The 22868-nt window shown below is 37.4% G+C and overlaps 1 protein-coding gene across 2 annotated transcripts in view; it reads left to right on the forward strand.

Moving 5' to 3' along the window:
- The window catches only part of pik3cb (phosphatidylinositol-4,5-bisphosphate 3-kinase, catalytic subunit beta), a 72971-nt gene extending 50355 nt beyond the window's left edge, over positions 1 to 22616 (forward strand). For both annotated transcript variants that reach the window (XM_084419129.1, XM_084419130.1), the window contains exons 9-24: positions 1 to 206; positions 1046 to 1142; positions 3578 to 3708; positions 4995 to 5042; positions 5235 to 5423; positions 6850 to 6971; positions 7063 to 7206; positions 7321 to 7420; positions 11198 to 11382; positions 12520 to 12629; positions 12715 to 12793; positions 14764 to 14931; positions 16010 to 16133; positions 16306 to 16451; positions 16576 to 16708; positions 19886 to 22616. The exon at positions 1 to 206 is cut by the window's left edge and continues 43 nt beyond it. In XM_084419129.1, the coding sequence (XP_084275255.1) occupies positions 1 to 206; positions 1046 to 1142; positions 3578 to 3708; positions 4995 to 5042; positions 5235 to 5423; positions 6850 to 6971; positions 7063 to 7206; positions 7321 to 7420; positions 11198 to 11382; positions 12520 to 12629; positions 12715 to 12793; positions 14764 to 14931; positions 16010 to 16133; positions 16306 to 16451; positions 16576 to 16708; positions 19886 to 20017 (2114 nt within the window). In that variant the 3' untranslated portion in view covers positions 20018 to 22616. The remainder of the gene's footprint in view (positions 207 to 1045; positions 1143 to 3577; positions 3709 to 4994; positions 5043 to 5234; positions 5424 to 6849; positions 6972 to 7062; positions 7207 to 7320; positions 7421 to 11197; positions 11383 to 12519; positions 12630 to 12714; positions 12794 to 14763; positions 14932 to 16009; positions 16134 to 16305; positions 16452 to 16575; positions 16709 to 19885) is intronic.
- The last annotated feature ends 252 nt before the right edge of the window (positions 22617 to 22868 follow it).

The following is a 22868-nucleotide window of genomic DNA, read 5'->3' on the forward strand; positions in this document are numbered from 1 at the left end:
GCAAGACCGCGGTCAGCAGTGAGAGCAGCAGTCGATCTGAACATGTGTGGAACAAAACGCTGGAGTTCGACATCGCTGTTTGCGACCTGCCGCGGATGGCCCGCCTCTGTTTCGCCATCTATGCGGTTATGGACAAAGTGAAGAAACAGAGATCCACCAAGAACCCCCAGAGCAAATACCAGACTATCCGCAAGGCAGGGAAAGTGGTGAGATTATAACACACACACACACACACACACACACACACACACACACACACACACACACAAACTTTATTCATAGCACACATTCTTAAGCAATCACATACCAGTCCTCGAATTTACTTTTCCAATGGGTAATGGATGTTTGCCAAAACAATAATTAGGGATCCTACTCCCCCCAAGTCTATTTTTTATCCCCCACCCCTCAATTTGAGCACATACCTTTCACACATACAGTCGTTACTGGTCAATTTCCGGTAACAGATCATATGTGAACAGGACCTTTTCAAATATACCGGTAAATTTGTTCCGGCAATTTACCAGTAAGCGAAGTTGTAACATTACCAGTAAATTACCGGTATATGCGCTGTGTGAACGCGGAATGAAGATTGCCTGTGTTTTGCACGTACGAGGCCAGAGCACGCTGATGTAAGAAGTGATTTGGGCCAATCAGAAGCTCTGAGCCATTTATACAATTATGACACAGACAATTTACTCAGCACTTTTAGACAGTGTTTACTCAGCACTTTTTAAAGATGTCTTTAAATTGGAGAGATACCGAAACTAAAGCGCCTCTCGTAGTCTGGGCGGATGAAGAGATTTGTCAACAACTTTAGAGGTCACTTCTGGTTAATGACATCATCACAGAGTGTACCGGTATTTTGTAACTGATGTTAATGGTCTGTTACCCATAAAATCCAGAACGCTGTTGGTTGTGTGAACAGCACTTTTTTTAAATTTACCGGTAAAGTCGTTCTGCCAATTTTACGGAAATTTACCGGGATTGCTGTGTGAAAGGGGCTATTAACTGATCATCTGTTTTCTTTGTTTTATTTTCTGTCTAGCACTACCCAATAGCATGGGTGAACACGATGGTGTTTGACTACAGAGGGCAGCTGAAGACTGGGGACATTATCCTTCACTGCTGGTCCTCTTTCCCTGGTGAGAACACACACGCACACACATTCATAGGTGCCAAAAATGGCCGAACACCCACAGAAAAACATGAGATATTCACCATTCATTTTAACCAATCAAAAAATCAATTGAGATTTTTCTTTTCTTATTGTTGGGTCTCACATCTGGTTTCGATGGGACAATACACACAATTCTACTGTAGATACTGTAATTACAGCACAACAACCTGACACAAAAGCTTGTGCTTTTTAGTTTTTTGCATGATGATAAATTGCATTTTAAGTAATTAACTCCAAAATCGTCAGGTATATCAGCAAGAGAGCTACTCGTGACTACACTCATGGAAAGAATATGTGGTTTTGTTTAATTGGTAACCAGGGTTTGAAATTAACTTTTTCACTCACCGGCCAATTTGGCTACTATGTTACCAGCCATTTAGAACTTCTACTAGCCAAAATAAAAAAGAGAGAAAAGAACCAGATCAACTACATCACAGCCTATATATATATATATATATATATATATATATATATATAATACGGTACATATTAGGGATGTTGCGGTGACGGATTTTTTCCACCGGTTAATCGACGTGTAAAAAAAACGGTAATCCCAGTGTCACCGGGGTTGCGTGTCGGGGATTTCGGGTGGCCGAAAATGCGGACGTGCACACGTCTCAATTTACTTTCACTTTAATTAGCGGCAATTCAGTAGCATTTGTTTGAATTAATCATGGGCTAATTTATTTTATTCTTAATAAAAATACACAAAACAATAAGACACTCGCTTGTATTACACACATCTTTATTGCAAAATGAATAATAACTTAACACACCATGTAAAAACTAAACAAAAGCACTTATGAAACACCTTTAAAGTGCATTTATTAACAAAACGAACCACTGCACACATCGTGCAAGTATCAAACAAGAAATTATATAAAAAAAAATCACTATTCGTTAAATAAAGTGCCTGCCTTTTTCAGCAAAAAAAAAAAAACGCCGCACAACCATCGAATATGAAACGAACGAACATCAAAAACTTCGTTAAATAAGGTAGCCTACCCGAATAATCACTGGACACTTAAGTGCAAAAAAAAAAAAACTAATATAAAAATTAAACTCACGTTTGCATTTCTCTTTGAAACCAGATCTTCCGCCATCCTTTGCCAGTTAGCTCGCCTCACTCCCCTCAAATGATAAATGAAATCGGACACCTGCTGCTTTACTGCGGCGCTCGTTCCGCTTACGCTAAATTACGAAGGCACGTAGTCACTAACTGAATTAAGTGCTTTATTACTATAGGCTAAAACTTCAACACGATGGGGACGGTGCCGGTGGTCAAGTGCTATGACCGGTAGGTGGGTTAAACACCGTGTATCACCGGTAACACCGACTATCGCAACAAGCCTAGTACATATACTCTCACAATACAGTACAAAGAACATCAAAATAATTTAGGATGTTGGAAAATATCAATGTCTTTTCTGTTAACCAAATGCTTTTTAATCTTCACTATTGCTTCAATGCAAATGAACAAGCACGCCGTTATTTTGTTACGTAGCGACTTGTATTTTCAAGTAAGCCAGATATGTGCAGATTCTACGCAGTACGCTGTATTTAATATGTCATGATGACTCACGAGTTGAGTATTTGCGCTAAATCTGCGCAGATTTGGCTTACTCGAACTTCCCTAGCAAAGTAAGTAAACATAATAAGTAACACGCCAAATTGGCTAGTGATTTGACAGCGTTACCCACCACAGCTAATCTTTACCCACATTTGGCAGGATGGCGGGTATTCATTTCAAACCCTGTTGGTAATGTATTTGCAGTCCGTGTGTTTCTCTTCGCAGGACACAAATAACTTTTGTGTAATGAATTCATCAAGCACACCATCGTACAGTGGAAATATTCTCAGCTTACTGGGCTGTGATTGTGACTATGTGGTTGTGTAAACTGCTGGGTAGTGTGTCACTGGGATGTGTCATAGGGTGTGTGTGTGTGTGTGTGTGTGTGTGTGTGTGTGTACTTGTACCTTTGTGAGGACCAGTTTGAGTTTTAGACCATTGGAGTGAGGACAAAGAGAGTAAAGTGAGGACATTTTGGCCGGTCCTCACTTTCTGAGACCCCTTTAAAGGCCTGTTTGAGGGTCAAGACTTGGTTTTATGGATAAGGTTATAATTAGGTTAAGGGTCGGTTTAGGGTCAAGGTTCGGGTTAGGCACTTAGTTGTGATGGGTAAGGTTAGGGTAAGCGGCTAGAGATTGCATTGTGTCAATGAATGTCCTCATAAAGATAGATGTACAAGAATGTGTGTGTGTGTTTGTAGAGTTAGAAAAACTCTGTGTGAGTTATCAGTTCATCTGTGAGTAGTACTTCATTTTGTGGAAGGTTGTGCACTGATGTCTTGTAAAGGAAGGAAATGTATTCAGGAAATGCCTTTTTTGTGTGTGTTGCAGATGAGCTGGAAGAGATGTTGAACCCTATTGGGACGATTCAGACCAATCCATACACGGAGAACGCCACAGAACTGCATATAAGCTTTCCTGAATACTCAACACAACCAGTTGTGTTTCCCGCTTTTGACAAGGTATCCATACCTCACATATCACACTCACACGTGTGAGCACGACTAATTAAACACATTCTTAATACCAAAACATGTACACATGACTACTTGCACACATTATCTTCTGTACTTATAGACTGAAATTTGAAAACCCAATATACCGTTTTTAGTGTGGATAACTAGTTTACTAGATATTACTAGCCTATAACCCCACAGAGCATCCACTCAACATTTACTGAATAAAAAATAGCAGAGCCATCAGAAAATTGCCTGATTGGCTTCTACACAATATTTTTGTCAAGAATTGCCCACTTAGACAAAGCTTGTCTGACTCACATGTAAAGTGGAGTGTATTAGTTAATGAATCAGAGTTTTGTTAATACATGCTGTTCAGGAGCAAATACATACAGCAAATTTGCCTGTGAACGCTTTATATACAATTAAATATAGGTAGGTCTGAATCCGGGTGATCACTCCTAAAGATTTTATATATATCATCATATCGTCCAGCCCTAAAACTATTTTTTTGTCAGTGTTTATTTAAAAAAAATTTTTTATTGCAGAATATAAAATGGTAAATATTTAATTGATGAGTTGTCAATACAATATATAACAATACAATATATAGGGTATGATTTTACACCTAAATTCAGCATATCGACAGCAAAATGATAACTGCAAATCCAGCTTTCGCTGCCTGGAGTCCAGTTGTTTCTGCGAACTGCAGCGATCTCAAAGCTCTTACCCCTTTTTGAAGTGTTTTGTGTGTTTTTCGAGGCATTCACGCTGAAAACCAATGCTGCCACTCAGTCTTTTTGCCACTCGGGGTGTGTAACCGCAGTCACTCCAGCCGACAGTGACGTCACGCACGTAACCTCTTCGTAGTGTAGCTAAAGAGAAATGTTCCTTTTTACTCGCAATTGCTGTCCTGCGGCAAAACATGATGACAAGTGCGTTTGAGACCATACGATTTTGAGTGCAACCTGGACGCAACACTGAGTGGTGGGATATTTTGCTAATAAAATGATCGTTTATAAATGTATAATTTTATTATGTCTTAACTCTTAGCATGTTTAACGCACGCGCAGTAAGGTGATTGTTTTCGGGAATATTTTCAGCCTTTTATTCTCTTTTGGCTGAAAACTGAAAAACCATTTTATAAGTTACCAAAATGTTGCCAAAAATTGAGAGTTACCAAATCTTTCAAACAAAACTCTGCGCACTCGCACCATTTTTGCATACATTAGTCAATGAATGGTCATGACATAATCAAACATTTGTCATGTTCTGATATTTTTCTTCCATAGATCCTGGAAAAAGCTGCAGAAATAGCAGGATGTGAAACCATGACAATGGTAAAATTGTGACATCCATAAACATTCAAAATCTAAGGTTATATAATGTTTAAATAATGTCCCAGCTTCTTGTTTTCATGTAATTGTGGATTCTAGTTTTATCATTGATATCATGCATTAATATCATAAGCTCCACATAAATACCATTTCTATGAGATGATCTTCCTAATGAGCTGAAATCCATGTGTGTAGGGTCGTGGGGGTAAGAAGTTTTACATCGAGCTGAAGGAGATCATGGAGAGGGATCCTCTCTCTCAGCTGTGTGAGAATGAGAAAGATCTGATCTGGACGCTTCGCTACGACTGCAGAGAAAACTTCCCTCAGTCTCTCCCCAAACTGCTGCTGTCTGTCAAATGGAGCAAACATGAAGACATGGCTCAGGTATACGCTCAAACATACACACGCTTACACATTCATTTGGGGACATTTAATATTCAATAATATTATTGATCTGTCTAGTCAAGTCAAGTCAACTTCATTTATATAGCACTTTTAACAATGTAGATTGTTCCAAAGCAGCTTTACATTGATAATAGAAAGTTAAAGTAATAGAGATTGTTTTGGCTTTATAGCAGCTCTAGAATAAAGTTATTGTCTAGCTAAAGTTAGTTTTGATTGATTCACTTCTGTCGCAACGATCATTAGTTATTAACTTAGGGGCCGCTAACACGACACCTTTTTAACAGAAAAAGTTCTTTCTGCGCAAACTTCAAAAACGCGAACCTGTGAGAACGCCTATGGCGTGCACATGCACATTACGAGTTCAGTCTATAGGTATGTGCGTTTGAATATATGTGCGCAGGCGTGTAGTCCTTCCCTACAAACCAACCCTCAACAAACTACTTGTCTGGCCTTAAAATTTATAATATCGAATTTTTATCGCTTCCGCGTAGCCACGCGAACCGGAATTATCCCGACAACGCTTTATCTGTAGAGAGGTAAAGGGAGGGAATGAGGCCTTCACAGGGAAGAGCCTAGTTGACACTTCAGGACTGCGCTGTCGTTGCGTCCAGGCGCAGGTCCTTCATCAGATCTGGATACGGCCTGGATCCAGCGGACTGCGGTAAACCTTGGGATAAACAGAGAGATATTAATATTAGCGTAGACGCCATTCTTCTTATGATGTAATGAGTACATCAGGATTTATGGGAAGTGTTCCCGGTTCCGGCTGACCTAATCTATGCAGCCTAATATTGAATTATAGAAGTCTATAATGTGTTTTAGTCTAGCTTTGAACTGACAGAGTGTGTCTGCTTCCCGGACAATGGTAGGAAGACTGTTCCAAAGTTTTGGTGCTAAATAGGAAAAGGATCCACCGCCAGCAGTCAATTTTGATATTCTAGGTATTATCAACTGGCCGGAATTTTGAGATCGCAATAGACGTGAAGGACTATAATGCGTTAAGAGCTCGCTCAAGTACTGCGGAGCTAAACCATTTAGTGCTTTATAAGTAATCAGCAATATTTTAACATTTATACAATGTTTAGTCATGAACGCATGGTCTACATTGACACCATTAAATGAGAACTGAACTGAGCTGGACGATTACTTCACGATTATTTGAACTAAATTAATAACTTTTTTACAACAAAAATTAACCATTACTGAACTTAAGCTGGACTGTGATGCTATTTTCTTCTAGGAACAAACTTTGTTGCATTATTTTCCTGTTATCACTGTAAATCTGCTTTGGAACAGCCTGTATTGTAAAAAGCGCTATATAAATAAAGGTGAGGTGACTTGACTTGACATTCCCCTGTAGATGTGTTCAAACTCAAACAGTGTTTTTCTCTCTTGTACTCTGCAGCTACAGGCTTTGCTGCAGATTTGGCCCAAGCTAAGCCCTCGAGATGCTCTCGAACTCCTGGACTTCAACTACCCCGACCAGTATGTCAGAGAATTTGCAGTCATCTGCCTTCGAGATATGAGGTGAGCAGCCCAACGCTGTCCTGGGAGCATGTCAAGGAAACCACATGAGAAATGCTGAAACCCTGAATGTTTGTTCATGTGTGTGTGTTAGCGATGACGAGCTGTTGCAGTATTTGCTGCAGCTTGTGCAGGTGTTGCGCTATGAGCCGTACTACGACTGCGCCCTCAGCCGGTTCCTCCTGGAGCGCGCTCAGACCAGCCGAAAAATAGGCCATTTCCTATTCTGGCATCTCAGGCAAGTGTGTACATGTGAAGAAGCCTGAATATGTCAGTAATTCAGTTCACCTGGTATTTCAGTATGCTTACGCAGAACTCAAGGTTATGATTGTGTGTATGTTGTACGTTACAGGTCTGAAATGTACATGCCAGCGGTATCGGTTCATTTCGCTCTGATTTTGGAAGCGTACTGCCGAGGCTGTATCCCACACATAGAAGTTCTCAAAAAACAGGTGCAACACTTTCATTCCAGCCTATTTAAGTATTTTCTGTTTCGGCCAGAGATAGCATTTGGTCTGTTTAATATAAAATCAGATGGCAGATGGCAAAAATACAATTGTAGACTTAGGGAGAATTTCTGCTTAGTTGATCAAAACATTGCAGTTCTGATTTCTTTCCTTGGTTATACTTTTTTTCTTTTTTTATTAGCACCCCTTGGAGTAGAATTTGATTCATTGAGATTGGGAATTTTTTTTTATGTGTTCATATGTACCAGTTTTTGTTACGATTGAACATTGTGTCTATAAGTGCTGTGAAAATGTATACAAAGTTGGGTAACACTTTACAATAAGGTTCATTAGTTAACATTGGTTAACTACATTAATTAGCATGAACTCATAATGAACTTGTAAGTAAATGTCCATTGGAGGCAAGTTTGAAGAACCCAAGTGCAGTATTTATTCCCCAAACATGATTAAACATAAAACAAAGGCATGGCATGAAACTGAAAACAGAAACATGAACATGGACGTGAAGCTTACCAATAGTGGTTACAGGAAACAATGCTTGACCAAGACACATGGCAAACATGAGGGCTTAAAGACACAAGATTAATGACTAGACAAGGGACACCTGTGAACATTATCAAGACAATCAACCAATGACAACATGACACATTCACATCATTCACATTCACATGACAAACATGAAACTAAAACGTGTCACCAAAACATGACAGAACTGCACTTCTACAGCATTTATTAATCTTTGTTAATGTTAATTTCAACATTTACTAATACATTATTACAATTTTGTTAACATTAGTTAATGAACTGTGAACTAACATGAACAAACAATGAATGACTGTAATTTTATTATAAATACTGTAAAAAATGTATTGCTCATGGTTAGTTCATGTTAGTTAATACATTACCTAATGTTAACTAATGAAACCTTATTGTAATGTGTTACCCAAAGTTGTATACTTTATATAAAGTTGTAGATACAGCAACAAAGGTTTAATGAGTCAATTACAAATGAGCGGTTGTAATAAAAAGAGAGCAGACATTTAAAGTGCTCCAATTGTGTGTGTTTTTTATTTAACCTCTCATGCAGTGTGTACTGCAATATAGCTGTTTGTGAAGGTAAAAGGTCTTCAAGTTTCAATGATCAAAGTGCACAACAAAAAAGTAATTCCAGTCTTACTTTCTGTTACATACCTATGCAACAAACAATGTAACAAATTTACATAATTCCAGCCTATGGTCTTCATTGGCTGCCTGCGAATGACGTCTACTTTGACGCGCCCTCAAATACTGTAGTTGCTGAGACTGGAAGAGTTTGATTCGTGTTGTCGACATGTCGAGAACACACTGTTTTATGCGCTGGGAATCCACTTCAAAACACTGGAATTGATTCGGAAAAAACGGCACTATCGTTCGTATCACTGTATGTCAAGCGCTGAGGAAGATCCGGAGCTGAGATTCCGATATGGTAATAGGCGTTTGGTTTCCGACACGCTCTGTAAGCGGTTGACCAATCACAACAGACTGAGCCATCTGACCAATCAGAATAGACCAATCACAACAGACTGGACCACCTGACCAATCGTAGCAGAGTAGACCAATCACAACAGACTGGGCAATCTGACCAATCAAAACAGAGTAGACCAATTACAACATACTGGGCCATCTGACCGATCACAACAGACTGAGCCATCTGACCAATCAGAGCAGGGTAGACCAATCACAACAGACTGGGTCATCTGACCAATCAGAGCAGAGTAGACCAATCACAACAGACTGAGCCATCTGACCAATCAGAGCAGAGTAGACCGATCACAACAGACTGAGCCATCTGACCAATCAGAGCAGAGTAGACCGATCACAACAGACTGAGCCATCTGACCAATCAGAGCAGGGTAGACCAATCACAACAGACTGGGTCATCTGACCAATCAGAGCAAAGTAGACCGATCACAACAGACTGAGCCATCTGACCAATCAGAGCAGAGTAGACCGATCACAACAGACTGAGCCATCTGACCAATCAGAGCAGGGTAGACCAATCACAACAGACTGGGCCATCTGACCAATCAGAGCAGAGTAGACTCTCGGAAAGGAGGGGTTTAGATTAAACCCCTGATTATTTGAACAAACCGTTTTTCAGACTCTTTTAGAAATGAGGTGATGTGCAATGTATATTATGAGAAAATAAGTGTTAAGTGTTAACACATAAGTGTTTTTTGACCTTGGATGCGTGAAACCTATTGTAGGAGATCTTCAAAACAAAATTAGGAACCTTTAAAATAGCATAATAGAGGCACTTTAATAATTAGCATTATGAGGAGTGAGTTAAAGCAACATGGCTAACATGTGCTCAACTATTGGTCACAGATAAAAAAAAAAAAATGTGTTAAAGGGAACAGTGTCAAAAATAACACGTGCAAATGCAAGACATGGACAAACTGTGTCAGTGAAGAGGAACAGTACTTAACCGTTCAAAGTTTGCCAAAAATGACAGCTGGACATTTCAAAATCAAGGCAGAAGTATAGTGCTAAAGGTCACCTCTTCTGTGACACACTGTCAATAAAAGCTGTTACAAAACATCTGATGTTTAATGTACAGTTAAATCATTAAGATTTCCTTCTTCCGGCTCAAACCTGCCTGGAAGCTTCTAGTAATCTTGCAGACCTTTACTGCGTGTAATGTGCTACATTTGATGAAGAACTTTGCAACTATTGAGCGATTAAATGTAAATGTGTAAAAATAATAATAATAATAATAATAAAGTCAGCAGCTTCCTGATTCTTACATCTAAATATCATTAAACATTTATGGACTTAAGTTCTAGAGTGCAAAGTGTACAGATGTGTCCAAGAGCAACCAAAGCAACATTTAAGAAACTATGCAAAGATATTGCTATGCTGCTGATATTTTTATCACATGACTTGTTTAGGCATCAAATTTATTCATTCAGGTCAATCCACCTTTATTTATATAGCGCTATATACAATACAGATTATTTCAAAGCAGTGATAAAGAGAGAAACAATGATTTCGAGATCTTTAAAGCAGCTCTAAAAAGATAATAGTGTCATTATTCAGCTGAAGTTAGTTCAGTTCAAAAACTGTGTAAAGATCATCAATTATGAAATGAGTTCAGTTCAACTATAAAGCAGTTCTGGAGAAAACAGCGATATCATCGTCCAGCTCACACAATAGTGTCAGTAATATTGTTGAATGTTTAGTGTCCTCAACTAATCAAGCCAGAGTAACTCAGAATGGAGAAAAAAAATCATTAAATGCATTTGCATCCTTGATTTTGTGCATTTCTTATTTCTGAATAAAAGTATCCACTATACATGCAAATGGAGTTTAGATTTTAAAATAGATTTACTTGCATCTTGCTGTTTTCATTTTTTTGAGTGTGTGTTTATACAGTAAGTTAATAACTAATGATCTTTGCAATGGAAGTGAATCAATCAAAACTAACTTTAGCTGGACAATAACTTTATTCTAGAGCTGCTGTGAAGCCAAAACAATCTCTGTTACTGTAATTTCCTATTATCACTGTAAAGCTGCTTTGAAACGATCTATATTGTTAAAAGCACTATATAAACGAAGGTGACTTGACTTGACTTGTTGTGATATGCCAAAATGTGCATACAAATATTCAGTAGCTGGAAACCCAGCTGTTCCTCTTCACATTCAGAACGTTTTAAAGCAGTTTTGAAGGCAGGATTTGTATGGCCATACGATTTGGAAATTAACATCATGATTATTTTGTAGGTTGAAGCTCTCAGTAAGCTGAAAGCTGTAAATGAGCTGATTAAACTGGCCACCATAAAAACCAAGACGAAACAAGCTCATCTTAAAGAGGCCATGATGACATGCCTTCGACAGACGGGATTCATCGAGACTCTGTCCGACCTGCATTCACCTCTCAACCCCAACTTATTGCTTGCTGGAGTCAAGTAAGATTTGTGTGTTTCGTTCACTGCAAGTTCACTGCACACCAGTTGAATTATATGGGGCGAATGAACTATATTAGTTGGTGAAGGAATTGTTTATTTTCAGTATTATTAAAGCAAACATGCATCAGCCTTTTTACTTCCACAATGATCAGGTTGAAGAAATAGTTCACTCATGTCAATGTCAGAAACCAAACAGTTGATGGACCCCATTGACTTCCATAGTTTTTTTTTTTTCCTACTGTGGCAGTCAATATGGGGTCCATCAACTGTTTAGTTTCTGACATTCTTCAAAATATCATCTTTTGTGTGTGGAGTGCGTGGTGTGACCAGGAAAGCACAACACACACTAACAGATTCCAGTCACAAACAACTAGAGTCCCGATTGTGAACACAGGAAATCTCTCAAAATCTCTTGCATCAAACGTGTCTTTAAAGTAAACAAACATGGCGGACGACCGGCGAGAAGAAATGGCACTTATAGTGTATGATGGACTGCTTTTTACAGAAAATTCACGGGGGAAAAAAAAGAAAAGTGTTTAGACTCTAGATGAAGTCGTGGAAACGGTGTGAACATGGACTTTACACGTCAGCTCGCTTTCTGATTGGGTATTGTTTCGTTTCACGTGATAATCTGCAGAGCGTTTGTCCTCGGGGTGTAATATCTTGTAGTGTGTACCCAGCATTATGAAAAGTTGTCTCTATGCATGATGGGTGGTTTGGGGAAGGAGTTGAGAAGTAAGTAGGGTTGGTGACGTCAGCTGAAAATTAAAATGGTTTCAAAGACTAATTTTGAGGGAAGATTATATACAGTATACTGAAAAATACCATGGAAGCTTGTTTCCGCCACAGAATGAAAAATAAAAAAGGTAATTGCGAGTTTACATCTCACAATTCATCTCACAATTCAAAAGTCAGAATTGTGAGATTTAAAGTCGCAATTGCAAGAAAAAAAGTCAAAATTGCGAGTTTATTTCTTGCAGGTCTGACTTTATAACACAATTGCGACTTTATATCACGCAATGTAAATTCGCAATTATCTTTTAAAATGTTTTATTCTGTGGTGAAAGCAAGCTTCCATAAAATATTGCATACTAAGAATCATTTTCTAACCAGCTTTTTTTTCTCCTCCTCTGCCAGTGTTGAGAGGTGCAAGTACATGGACTCTAAGATGAAACCTCTGTGGATAGTTTACAATAACAAGCTGTTGGGAGGAGACACAGTGGACATCATCTTCAAAAATGGAGATGGTGAGAGAGAGAGACGGCTCGGATGCGAGACGCAAGGCTGTCACAGAATCACATTACAATACTTTTACAAATCTCTCTTTTTCAGACCTGAGGCAGGACATGTTGACTCTACAGATTTTGAGGTTGATGGATCTGCTATGGAAGGAGGCCAACCTGGACCTCAGGTAGAGTGTGTGTGCGTGTATGCGTGTGCGTGTGTGTGTGTGTCTTGAAACAACATTTTGACAAGAACACTACAGACCTCTTAACCTAACACTGAATTGTTGAACTGGGACGCCTGTCAACATTGGAAACAGCTCCCTCTATTGTATCAGAGTGCTCTTAGGCCTTGTACACACAATTTGCGGAATTACAAATGCAACTGTTAAAGTCCTCATGAAATCAAAATTGACCCCATTTACTTTGTTAACTTAGCACACATTACTGGTCTTAGGGTGAACAATTAATCCGTGCAAGTTAAGTTCATCAAAGATTCTTGGAAAAAAAATGTTTACATAACTGTTTTCAACATTGATAATAATAATAAACGTTTCTTGAGCAGCAAATCAGCTTCTTAGAATGATTTCTTAAGGATTTCTTAAGTAATGATGCTGAAAATTCAGCTTTGATCACAGGAATAAATTGCATTTTAAAATATATTCAAAGAGAAAACAGTTATTCTAAATTGTAATATTTCATAATATTTTTTTTTTCTTTTTTTTTTTATCAAATAAATGCAGCCTTGGTGAGCATAAGAGATTTCTTTTAAAACATAAAAAAAACGTACCGATCCCAAACTTTTGAACGGCAGTGTATGTGCTAGATAACAATATAAATACATACCTATATAGCTAGATCTGAAATCCAGAGGAGCTCTTGTATTATCGTTTTATATCATGATATCACCCAGCCTTTATGGTATGGTATGGCTCTATGGTAAAGCACTAAGGCATTGTAGACAGTAGGACTTTCTCTAACGCTGCTTTGAAATTATGCATATTGTAAAAAGTAAAAAAATTAAATTTGAGGATGATGTTACCCAAAAAGAAAAAGAAAAAGGTTCTTGCGAGGTTCTTTCTCTATTTAGGCACATTTCCAAAAACTGACACTTGGAGCCTCCAAAAGCCTCCTTGGAAACCGTGGAAAAGCCTGATAGTTCCTTTTACATCTACTTAATATTTTTGAAAATATTACACGTAATTACATTGTTAATAAAGTACTTTTTTCGTTTTCAAAAGTGAATAGTTGCACTCAAACATTGAAAATACATAGTGTCATTGTAAAAACTTTTTTTTGGAATAAAACCGCTAAAACCAAATAGCTGTTTGCAACGTATTTACAAACTAATAAAAAATAATGACAACGATTCAGCTCTATCAATCCTTCGGCAAGTACTATCACACTGATTAATGTATAAGTATGAAACAGCTTCACAAACGGTCTTTTCTACGGAAGCCCTAAGAGGCCATGGATTATTATTATTTCTCTATCTTGTTTTCTGGTGACTATGGCCTCTTAGGGCTTCCGTACTTTTCAGCCACACAGAATCATTATTTCTTTATTTATATTTCTACAATAATCTCAGAAATACTAGGACAAAAGTTTCGGATATAAACACTGCTGTCTACGGTAGGGATCGAAATAGATAAAAACACCATTTGAAAGTAACTTGACAAAATTCAAATTCATTATGATTTTTTAAAAATATTAAAAATATGAATTGCTGCAGTCTATTTAAAAAACTGAATTAATTAGAATTTCGTCAAGTTTCGTTCAGAACCTCTAGTAAATTACATGTTATTTTTGTTCAGCCGTCTAATCAGAATTGTGGGAGAATCGTGATCTCCATTTAATTATTATTATTTTCTTCTCTATTTATCCAGAATCGTGCAGCTCTAATACACAGTAAATGTAAACCCATGGTAGACAAAGATGTCAGGCTTATGCACGGGGGGGTTAGGTGCTTCAACAGCTGTTTTTAAACAACTGCTTGATCTGGACTGTTATATACGTGTTTCCCTGAGAGAGCAGTTCTGGTGAATACCAAAACTACTGTGTGTGTAAACAACAGGATTAAGCACAAGGAGGAACTGTATTGAGTTGCAGTTAATGGCTTTAGAGATGATTTCAAATTATGTTTTTTTATGTCTCGCAGGATTGTGCCTTATGGTTGTCTGGCGACAGGAGATCGCTCTGGTCTGATTGAGGTCGTGTCTTCAGCTGATACCATCGCGAACATCCAGAAAACAAGCAGCAACATGGCCGCCGCTGCCGCCTTCAATAAAGACGCGTTACTGAACTGGCTCAAAGACAAGAACTCTGGGTGAGTTAGACCTGTTTACTTCAACAGTGTTTGATTATTTTAATACATTTGTTTTTCTTGATTCGAAAGCTTTTGGATATTGAAAGTTTCCCTCCCCATGATTTCCACAAAAGTCATAAAAACCAATCATAAAAATGTGATTTAAAAAAAAAAAATGAAATAGCGCGGAATGTCACAGAATTTGGTAAATATCAGGTGAATAAATCAAAAGTAGGGCTTTAAACTGAAGGCCTGCACCCATAGTTTAACACGACCAAACCGGCACAGTTAAACCAAACAACAGCCGATGGACTGGAAGTCATTCATTTGCTATGGGTAGTCTTTGAACTTTGGGTGCGTTTGGAAGGGACACGCCGATCGGATGTGATGTATTCCAATCAGATCGGTGTGAGAATTATTAATAACTTTTGTTTAACTTCAGAAACACTTGATGATACATTTTAAATTTTTTAAAATGCATGGTTATTGATAAATAAGTAATCAGTTATTAATTTAATATTTATATTGTTGGGCATTACCTGCTGATAGCCGACTAACCAATAGTAAAAAAAAAAAAATCTGAAATATAACTTAAATAACACTCAAAGTAAAATCGAGCTGAACTTTATTGAAAAAATAAAGAGTATTGAATAATGCATGAAAATGTATTGAACTTTTAAATGAAATGTATAAATAAAATATATATAATAATATATGTGTGTGTGCGTGTGGCTATAGGACAAACCTAGAAACATGTAGTGTAAATTTAATAAGTAACACTTCACAATAAGCTACCATTTGTTAATGCATTAGCTTTCATGAACTTATTATATGAAATATTTTTACAGCGTTTATTAGTCATCAGCATCCGATTCCGCTCCGTCTCAAGCCAAAACAAATACCACATCTCTTATTGTTAGTAGTTTTTTTTATTTTTAATGTTAAAACTTTGTTTATTGCAAAATGAACTTGTAGATCTAGCCTCCTAGCAGGTCTTGACGTTATAGAAATTCTAGGTGGCAGTACTCGTGTTCTTATTGTATTTAATAAAGTTGCTGTTTGTGTCAAAACTGATTGGCGATGTGATATGTTGACACAGAGATGCTTTGGAGAAAGCCATTGAGGAGTTCACGCTATCGTGTGCTGGTTATTGTGTTGCCACCTACGTCTTGGGAATTGGTGATCGGCATAGCGACAACATCATGGTTCGCAGTACAGGGCAGGTATGTTGGGAAACCGTCCTACACATGAAACCACGTGAATGTATTGTGTTCCCGCAGAATGTATGCTGCTTTAAAATGCCATTCTATAGTCCCTTCTGTTGATTAAAGTGGTATAAAGTTTGGTTGTTTTTAGATTGACAAGATATTTACAAACCGTGTGTGTGTGATTCAGCTCTTCCACATAGACTTTGGCCATATCCTAGGAAACTTTAAGTCCAAGTTTGGGATCAAGCGTGAGCGTGTTCCTTTCATCCTCACACACGACTTCATCCACGTGATTCAACAGGGAAAAACTGGCAACACTGAGAAATTTGGAAAGTTAGTGACTGACTTCTTTGTCTAATTCACTTTATCTCCCTCCCTATTAATGCACTATTCACAATTTTAATCATTTCTTATGATATAGGACACTAATCTAACATAGTGCTTTGTATATATGTAGTTTTAGGCAATACTGTGAGGACGCGTATCTGATTCTAAGGAAGAATGGAAATCTGTTCATCACACTCTTTGCTCTGATGCTCACAGCAGGACTGCCAGAGCTTACTTCTGTCAAAGATATCCAGTATTTAAAGGTAAAGAGACACGTACAGCGCAGAATTCCCTCTCCTTCAAAGGATAGTACATCCGAAAATGAAAACTGTCATTTATTCTCTCTCAAACTGCTCAAAACCCATATGAAATGGTAAGCGAATGGGGGGGTCAAGCTCCAACAACACTGACAAGCAACAAAATTAATCCACACAAATTCATGCTAAATTCCAAATCATACATATAGATGTGTTTTACTTTGAGGAAAAGATATTTAACAAGTTCACTGAAAATCTTGGTTTCCTTGTGCATTATGTATATACATAAAGAAGAAACTTAATTGGTTGTTATGCATATTGTGAATGCCCAGGTTTGATCAAGTAAACTGTATTTGCGGGCTATGGCAAAAGGAAATGTTGTCAGTTCCTCACACAAAGCTATAGTATGGCCTCAGAAGAATTGGAATATAGTCTTATATATCTGCTTAGGTCATGACGTATTGAATACTGTGTCCGGACACCTATAATTATTGAGTCAGTGTTTGGCCAACTGAGATTAAGGAAAGGTTAAGATCATGATTTTTTTTTTTTTTTTTGTACTACAGCACAGCTTGGGTGTATATTAGGAGCGTTTGTTTTTTGCTTTTTGAAACAGTGAGGCTTAAAAATGAGACTTACTTAAAAACCGGAATTATATGGTGTTTTTATGGTATTGCTATTTCCTTTATGGACCTAGAAAACCACTGGTATATCCTTCCACTCTCATTGTTTGGAAAAGAGCAGCTTGGATAATCGGTCAATATCTCCATCCAATAACCTAAATTAGTCTTCCAAAAATGAAGTCTTAGCAAAGAAACAACACAACTAGAACAACCCATGTGGAAAAGCAAACACACAAACCAGAAGTATCTAAACAATTTAATAAACTTGACCAAAAAATCAATATGCTAAAAAAACAGTAGCCCTTGATCAACTTTACAGACATGATACTACTAATCTTCAGTGTGAGAACTTGACCATGTCATTGAAGATTATACTTTTCTATCTATTTAAAGGTGTAGTTTCTGCAACACTAGTGGCCGTGCGGAAAGCACAAATAAAGCATATTTTCAAACAACCTTGCAAATGTCCCATTTTGCGTGTTGCACTTCCAAAACTCAAACATCACAAACACAGCTTTTACAGTGCTTGTGAAGGCATACACAAATGCATTTAGAACAACATTAACTGCTTTGTGGCAATTGGCAAATTAATACAAATTAACAAGCCATGATCTCAAACCTCACATCATCTCACTTTTATGGCATAGCCCTGACTTGAATATCAGCAAATCACCAATTACTATTCTCAGATATATGCACAACACTCCACTAATAATAAATTAATTACATTCTCACTGTTAAGAAAGTAATATAAATTAGTTACAGAAATACTGTTAGTTGTAGAATAATATTATAGTAGAAAAAAAAAGTTTTTGGACTTTTGAGACAAGGAAACCTGTAGTTCCACAATTTAAGCTTAAGTTTAAATTTCACTTTAAATAAGAGTGGAAGAATGTACACCTTGAGATAAGATTATATGTTATACTATGTCTTTATTTTTCTATGCTTAATGACCTATGTTGAAGAGAGAAGCGTTGTTCACTGTATTAGTTCTTTCCTGTTTAATTCCTGCCTTTTAATGGGTTTAAACTCATGTAATGCAGTCATTATGTCCACATGGGCAATTTTGTATTAACAAGATTGTGATTGTATTTACGTGAAGAAAATCTTAATAAAAATATTTTGAAAAAAAAAAATATATATATATATTATAGTAGAAAATTAGCTCAAAAGGGAAATATGTATAATTAATTATAAATATTTTTATTAGTTTTAGAATTAACTGTAGCAGAATTAATAGTACAATTATTTAATCAGTTCATCCAACGAACAGACAGGGTAATCAGTTATCAATTCTAGTAAATAAGTTATCTTCCTAGCCAATAAAGAATAACCTTTTTCTACTGTAAAAAGTACTAGCAGGGCAATAGCATATATTATAGCTAGATCAAGACTTTTAAGTGACTTTGATTTGTGAGCAGCAAACACAGAGACAATAAAGCATGGATATAATGGTTTAATAAACAAAACTATGTGTCAAGAATGGGTCATTCAGACAAAATGATACACTAATTTCATCCATACATACAGTGAAACAATGGAGAAGGATCTTATCATCAGAAATTTTGGAAACCAGTCTGCAGAAAAACATTCAACAAATGTGAACACACAACTGATCCAGTAAAAACTCTTACATTGAACACACATTACACAACACAAGATGTTTAAAATGGGACTAGCAACTTGCACTGAAGACAAATGCACTCATTGAAACCTTAACCTTAACAATAAAAGTTATCAGATTTCTTAAACTACAAAATCTCTGCCCTCACATATTTGTCTCTTAAAAGACATCTCTCAAAGTAATCTCTCTCTTCAGGACTCACAGTTCCCCTCTTATTGTAAGAAAACAATATTACTCAATTGAAATAAAAGACAGAATCTCAGTCATACGATGGCTTCACGTTAGGAGAGATATGCAGCTGCATTTAGATATCAGTTAACATTCCCTTCTCTGATTCTGAAACAATAACCAAAGCTAGAATCTAATTCATGCCTCACATATGCATTTATATGTGAAAAACCTTGCACACCCCACAGTATGTAAATTCTATTAATCATAAATACAATTATTACTCAGTAGTATTATTTATGAGATTTGTTTCCTCCTCTTTTCTTCCTTCGTCTTTTGCTCAAATTAGTATTATTTTTGTTGTTTTTGTTGTAAATATCTCTTATCTTCGCTTTTCCTTCACTTCCTGGCTGTCTCTGGGAGGTTGGGAGGGAGAAGAGATAGAGAGTAGATAGAGGTAGGGGAGTAAAAAGAAAAGGGGAAGAGAAGAAGCTAAAACATGTAATCCCAATGTCCATAAATCTTTGTAAATGCCCTGTCAGTTATATTTATGTTGATCTGTATCTTTGTTTATATGCCTGTCATTTATTTATTGTTTATATATCCTTTATAGAAAAGAATATCACACAAAACAGAATAAAACCATTATAACATCGAATTAGGTCGATGCATTAACTGTGTTAAATGAGATGCCATTCAAAATAAATGAACAAATCAATACATGCTAGCAATGAATGGAGTGACAGCAGCTGTATGTTTGCTTTCCAGGACTCTCTGGCATTAGGTAAAACTGACGAGGAGGCCCTCAAACAGTTCCGGCAGAAGTTTGATGAAGCTCTGCGAGAGAGTTGGACCACCAAAGTCAACTGGATGGCTCACATTGTGGCTCACCCGTCATAAACACTAACATCTGGCCACACAAACATCTCTCCAAACTGAAGCCAGGGCTCAGCAAAGTGCAGCAAAACTGTTTACTGCCGTAAAACCAGCTTATTTATGATCTTTGGAAATCGATGGCCAAATCGCATGGATCTAAATGATCTCCAGAGGTCTGGAGTCTGCAGGAATAAATGAAAAACTCGGCTTCTGCACCGGTTTGTTGTGTTGAAAATCAACTGCCTCTGACCATAGTAGAGCCATGCAAAAACCCGGACTTGACATTGGATGTAATTGCCTTATAGAAGGTGACAAACTTCTGCATTTTCTTCCTCCACTGAAAAATCACAAAAACAGTAAATATCTCCGGTCTGTCCTTCTGGAGGGAAAGCGGAGTTCCTAAACCTTCAAACAGCAAGGCAGGTTTTGGCCATCCAGAAATGTTTTTTTGTTGTTGTTGTTGTTTTTGTACAACCGTGTTAACATATCGGGACTTTTGAAAACGGACCAATCAGAGCACAAGCTCAGAGGAAGTGCATCTTATCAGACCAAAAGGTAAACATGTGCCTCACTGCACAAGGAACTTTTTGTTTGTAATTGCTTTTGATTTTTTTTTTGATTTTTTTTTACTGTATGTGCCAGACTACTTTATTATGAGAAATGGTCTTAAAAACACTGGAATCATGTGATAGGTATAAATATTTTATGAGTTTTAAACGTTGTAAAGGTAAAGCACTGTTCCTATATGCCACAGTACTACTTTATGGACAAGTCTGGCAGGAATACTGTAGAATTGAATCTGCTGTAAAATTGAAGAGGCTTCACACACAGATATTTGATTGAGGGTCACCTTGAACAAACACCCCAACATCCCTCCTCTCCTCTAGGTTGAGCAGATCTCACGTTTGTTATATGGTGCTAGCCATCAAATATATTCCTTGCCTAAATGTAAGCACAGCATCGTAGCCAAACTTGTTGTTTAATGGTACAGTCCATGAACATTGCTTGTTTTGGTGCCTGTTAATTTGAGAGAAATTCACAGATTCAAATGGACTTAAAACTGCATATTGAAACTCGAGATTTCAAAGGCCTATTTAGTCCGAATATCTGCACAAAAGACTCAGCGGACCAAAAAGGGGAGGTCGTGACAGCTACCGTCTACTGACAGCTCAGACAGCGCTAATAATAATGTCTATATTTGAAAGCACAGACGGGTTTTACTGCTGATAACCTGCTGTCTCTAGTGCTGCTTTTCTTGTTGGCTGTGTGACTAGAGATGTGTAGATAAGCTGAGCATGATATTTTTTACACTGATTATGCGTATGTGTGAATGGGAGGGAAAGATTGTGTACTGTGATATTATGAGAGATTATTACGAGCGATGCAGAGAGTTTAGCGCCAACATTCCAGAGAATTGTACATTCATTTTACTGCGCTGTTGTGGTATATGAGAGAATAAGAATTAAGATTTGTGTCTATCAAATAAATTACAATTTATACTAGAGCAGGTCGTGCTCCGATGTCCATTGGCTCCACTCCATATGCTATTATGGGATGTTTTGATGCCTTAGTGCAATATGCAGACGTAAACCTGTCATGAGAGTGTGTGCGTGTGCACTCGTGCTGCTGTGTGTTACACTGATGATGACCTTTGATTTCACTGAAACCTTTAATACGGGTTTTGCTCCGTCTCGCCCGTTTCATAGAAATTAAAGTTGTTTTCATTGAACTCTTTATAATTTCGGTTTGATTTGGAAAAAAAGAAATTGTTCAATTAGAAAAATTATACACAGTACTGCGCAAAAGTCTTAGGCACGGTAGTATTTTCACCCAAAAAAATGGCTTTAAGCCAGTTATTTATATCTTTTGCTGTAGTGTGTTAGATCAGTTTACATTTAATTGTAATGATCCAGTGAGAACAGCCGGTGCTCTCGCCATCATATGGGATTCCTTGAGGATACAGAAAAAACTGAAATCCAGAAGAACTGTGTCAACGTCTCCAAGAAAGTTCATACCGGCAGTTGTCCGACTCCTTGTGCATACAGAAATCTCACTGGATTATTACAAGTGATGGCAAAAGGAATGTTTGGAAATGTACACTGATATTTCCTACTGTCACACTACAGCAATAACTGGCTTTTGCACTGTACTGTAGATGCATGGAAAAAGAAAATGGAAAGAAATGGTATTTCAAGACTTGAAATCTGTTTTAAAAAAGGAGACATCTTACAGAGCTGTGCTGGTATATGCAGCTCAAAAGTATTATGGAATTATTTTTGCTTGGATAACCTGCTATTCACTATGCCAACTATACAGTGAATGTGAAGCTACGTCACGCTGCGTTGCATGCTGGGATCTCTTAAGAGGATCGCCCTCTGCTACTGAAATGATTGAGACCTGCACCTTTTGTTTTATGTTTTTTTTGCCATTAAATGAAACATTCACAGTCATTCTCCATGGCATCGTTTGCAGGGAAGAGAAGCTATTTTATTGCATCACATGATCATTTGTTTTAACTAGTTTTGTAGAATTGCAGTCACTGGTTACCATGACAACAGTCGCTGCTGCTTTAGCCGACACACGGTAGAAATGTCCCAATAAAAATACAGTATGTGTTCAACCAGCTGAAAGAAGTCGATCCATTTCTTTGTTGGAAACGTTTAAATGTGACTGGAGTTTTATTGTCATGTTTACTTTCCCATATGGCCACGGAAGGGAATCAAGAGGTTGTGGGTCACATTCACACACGCTGTTTTTCTCAATATTTATTTATTTCAACACACGACAACCAAAAATGAAATCCCTAGAAGCCTGTGGTCAGTTTTGTCGTGGCCAAGTTCTGCTAATACGAAAGCCGATGAACTGCGAGAGTCAT

This window comes from Rutilus rutilus (assembly GCF_951802725.1).
Source record: "Rutilus rutilus genome assembly, chromosome: 9".
NCBI lineage: Eukaryota > Metazoa > Chordata > Actinopteri > Cypriniformes > Leuciscidae > Rutilus > Rutilus rutilus.